We start from the raw sequence: 3,334 nt of genomic DNA, 5'->3' as shown, positions 1-3,334 counted from the left end.
ACAGGCGTAGTGGACCTCAGGCCCAGAATGCATCAGGGAATACACACGCTCTATAATCCAGCAGACAATACAAGCAGACAAAAGCAGACATTTTGGCAGCATTTTACCCCCACGCCCATCAACTTTAAGAGGAAATATGCCAAGAAACCTTTAAAGGGGCATTTCCTTAAAAACTTCATGGCCCTTTCGAACACGAAAACAGACAAAACAAATCACGTTAGACATGCCTACAACGTCATTTACATCTTGAATGAGTTGTTTCTAAATAAAAAATAATTTATTGACCACAAAAGTGAAGACGATATCTTACATGTAGTTTATTATATTTAACATGAATATTGGCAGCTATAGCTAATATGATATCCAACTGAATTCCCAGAAGCCTCTGAACACCCAATAAAATGATATTTCAGTAGATTTTGGTACAAAACAAACCCTAACTAACCTTCACAATGTTTGTCTTCTCTCCCTCTGTTCCTGCCCAGTGTGTTATGGCAACGTGTGGGAAGCTGAGGCCTGTACGAGAGGCCAGACTTCACGGTTCAGGATGGTAGAAGTGAGTGGGCCGAGGACTGCCCCTCGGTCTACGAGGGCTTTAAGTTCCGCGAGGTGTACTCGTGCATGGTGACCCACGGCGCCTGGGCCTTCTACGAACTGCCGAACTATAGGGGACGCCAGTACTTCCTGGAGCGCGGCGAGTACCCCCGCCACACAGACTGGAGCGCCGCATCTGCCGCCGTGGGCTCCTTCCGCAGGATCACCGAGTTCTAGGGCTCTGTCACCWTTGACCTTTGAGTGTWGKATCGAGTTGTTCTCTGGTCTTATTGAGTCTGTGTGACATGATCCAATAAAAAATSWACTATTTGCAAGTGTCTGAAASTCGTTTTGTGATCTGTYGAGGTGAGATACAAACATGTGCAAAAGATAACATCAAGGTTTCATGAGCTTGGTGGTARGACACCATGATCCTACCACAATGCTAAACTTTTCTGACAAATTAATTTCGTAAGCGACCTTCTGAGTATTCTAAATGTCAATGAACAAACTGSCAAGCAAACCGAGAACATTCCCAGAACATTAGCTAACAGTCCACAGTCTCAAGTTCTAGTTAGGGTTTGAGCTAACTTTAGGATGATAACGTCCCGCAAACATTCACAGAATGTAACATTATTATCATTGGCAAATTTAAAGATAATGGCATTTCAATCTTCTRACATCATTATATTTTATTAGGGTATTGTCCAAACATACACTACATGACCAAAAGTATCTGCTCATCGAACATTTCATTTCAAAATCTTGGGCATTAATATGGAATTGGTTCCCCTCCTTTGCTGCTATAACAGCCTCCACTCTTCTGGGAAGGCTTTCGACTAGATGTTGGAACATTGCTGCGGGGACTTGCTTCCATTCAGCCACAAGAACATTAGTGAGGTCGGACACTGATGTAGGCCCGATTAGGCCTGGCTCGCAGTCGGCGTTCCAATTCATCCCAAAGGTGTTTAATGGGGTTAAGGTCAGGGCTCTGTGTAGGTCAGTCAAGTTCTTCCACACCGATCTCGACAAACCATTTCTGTATGGACCTCGGTTTGTGCACAGGGCATTGTCATGCTGAAACAGGGAAGGGCCTTCCCCAAACTGTTAACACAAAGTTGGAAGCACAGGATCACCTAGAATGTCATTAGAATGTAGCGTTAAGATTTCCCTTCACTGGAAGTAATAGGTCTAGCCTGAACCATGAAAAACGGCCCCAGACCATTATTCCTCCTCCACCAAACTTTACAGTTGGCACTATGCATTCGGGCAGGTAGCGTTCTCCTGGCATCTGCCAAACTCAGATTCGTCCGTCGGACTGCCAGATGGTTAAATGTGATTCATCACTCCAGAGAACGCATTTTCCACTGCTCCAGTGTCCAATGGCGGCGAGCTTTTCATCACTCCAGCCGACGCATGGCATTGCGCATGGTGATTTTAGGCTTGCTTCCAGAAGCAGTTTTGAACTCAGTAGTGAATGTTGCAACCAAGGACAGACGATTTTGACGCGTTACGTGCTTCAGCACTTCTTGGTCCCGTTCTGTGAGCTTGTGTGGCCTACCACTTTGCTGCAGAGCTGTTGTTGCTCCTAGACGTTTCCACTTCACAATAGCAGTCCTTACAGTTGACCACAGCAGATCTAGCAGGGCAGAGATTTGACAAACTGACTTGTTGGAAAGATGGCATCCTATGACAGCGCCACGTTGAAAGTCACTGAGCTCTTCAGTAAGGCCCTTCTACTGCCAATGTTTGTCTATGGAGATTGCATGGCTGTGTGCTCGATTTTATACACCTGTCAGCAAAAAAAGAGAGGAGATTTAAAAAGATTCTGGAATCAGGCTCCGTAGGATCAAAAGCGTCTATAGAACAGATCATTAACTTGGCATGAAGCCGTGGTGTTTTAAAACAAACACAGCATCAGCTGTTGTGCCCTAGTTAATAGTGGTGCACATTTGAATGACAATGATTCCACTGGCCATGCATTTCCATGTCATACATATATAAAACTCCCCCAGGGCAGTGTCCTTACATTACCGTGTATGTCTAGAGGGATATTTCTGATTGTGTGTAGAATAGTATTAAAAAGAATAATCCAAACATGGACCGCATGCAGGGGAAGGTACTGTAGGTGGCTGTGTGTGTGTGGTGTGTGTGTGTGTGTGTGTGTGTGTGTGTGTGTGTGTTGGTGTGTGTGTGTGGTGTGTGTGTGTGTGTGTGGTGTGTGTGTGTGTGTGTGTGTGTGTGTGTGTGTGTGTGTGTGTGTGTGTGTGGTGTGTGTGTTTTCCTCTTTTTTTTTTTAAGTGACCGTTTTTAAAAGACAACAATCCTTTGTGCAGATTTCTTCTATGAGGACCGGAACTTCCAGGGCCTCCACTATGAGTGCAGCAGCGACTGCCCCGAACTGAGCTCTCATTTCAGCCGCTGCAACTCCATCAGGGTGGAGAGTGGTGCCTGGGTGGTCTACGAGAAACCCAACTACATGGGCTCTCAGTACATCCTGACCAGGGGAGAGTACCCCGACTACCAGCGCTGGATGGGCTACAACGACACTATCAAGTCCTGCCGGATTATCAGACATGTAAGTCAAGCACTGTGAGGTGATTTGTGCGTGGTAGTGGTACATGTTGATTACTCATTCAGGGATCTACACAACATACACACACACCAAACACGCATCCATGCACGCATGCAAACCACACACACACACACACACACACACACACACACACACACACACACACACACACACAACACACACACACAAAAACACACACACACACACACCCAACACACACACACA

At 45.8% G+C, this 3,334-nt stretch overlaps 2 protein-coding genes across 2 annotated transcripts in view; both read left to right on the top strand.

Annotated features, from left to right (window-relative positions):
* The window catches only part of LOC111971155 (gamma-crystallin S-1-like), a 2,296-nt gene extending 1,432 nt beyond the window's left edge, over nt 1–864 (top strand). The window contains exon 4 of the mRNA XM_070445860.1: nt 515–864. Coding sequence (XP_070301961.1) covers nt 515–771 — 257 coding nt within the window. The 3' untranslated portion in view covers nt 772–864. The remainder of the gene's footprint in view (nt 1–514) is intronic.
* Nucleotides 865–2,632: 1,768 nt separating this feature from the next.
* Nucleotides 2,633–3,334, top strand: part of LOC111971044 (gamma-crystallin S-1-like) — a 9,068-nt gene continuing 8,366 nt past the window's right edge. The window contains exons 1-2 of the mRNA XM_023997852.2: nt 2,633–2,653; nt 2,852–3,112. Coding sequence (XP_023853620.1) covers nt 2,633–2,653; nt 2,852–3,112 — 282 coding nt within the window. The remainder of the gene's footprint in view (nt 2,654–2,851; nt 3,113–3,334) is intronic.

The sequence above is a fragment of the Salvelinus sp. IW2-2015 genome, linkage group LG12, assembly GCF_002910315.2.
Source record: "Salvelinus sp. IW2-2015 linkage group LG12, ASM291031v2, whole genome shotgun sequence".
Taxonomy (NCBI): Eukaryota; Metazoa; Chordata; class Actinopteri; order Salmoniformes; family Salmonidae; genus Salvelinus; species Salvelinus sp. IW2-2015.
The sequence above is the reverse complement of the archived record's forward strand: the minus strand, read 5'-3'. Positions and strand labels throughout refer to the sequence as shown.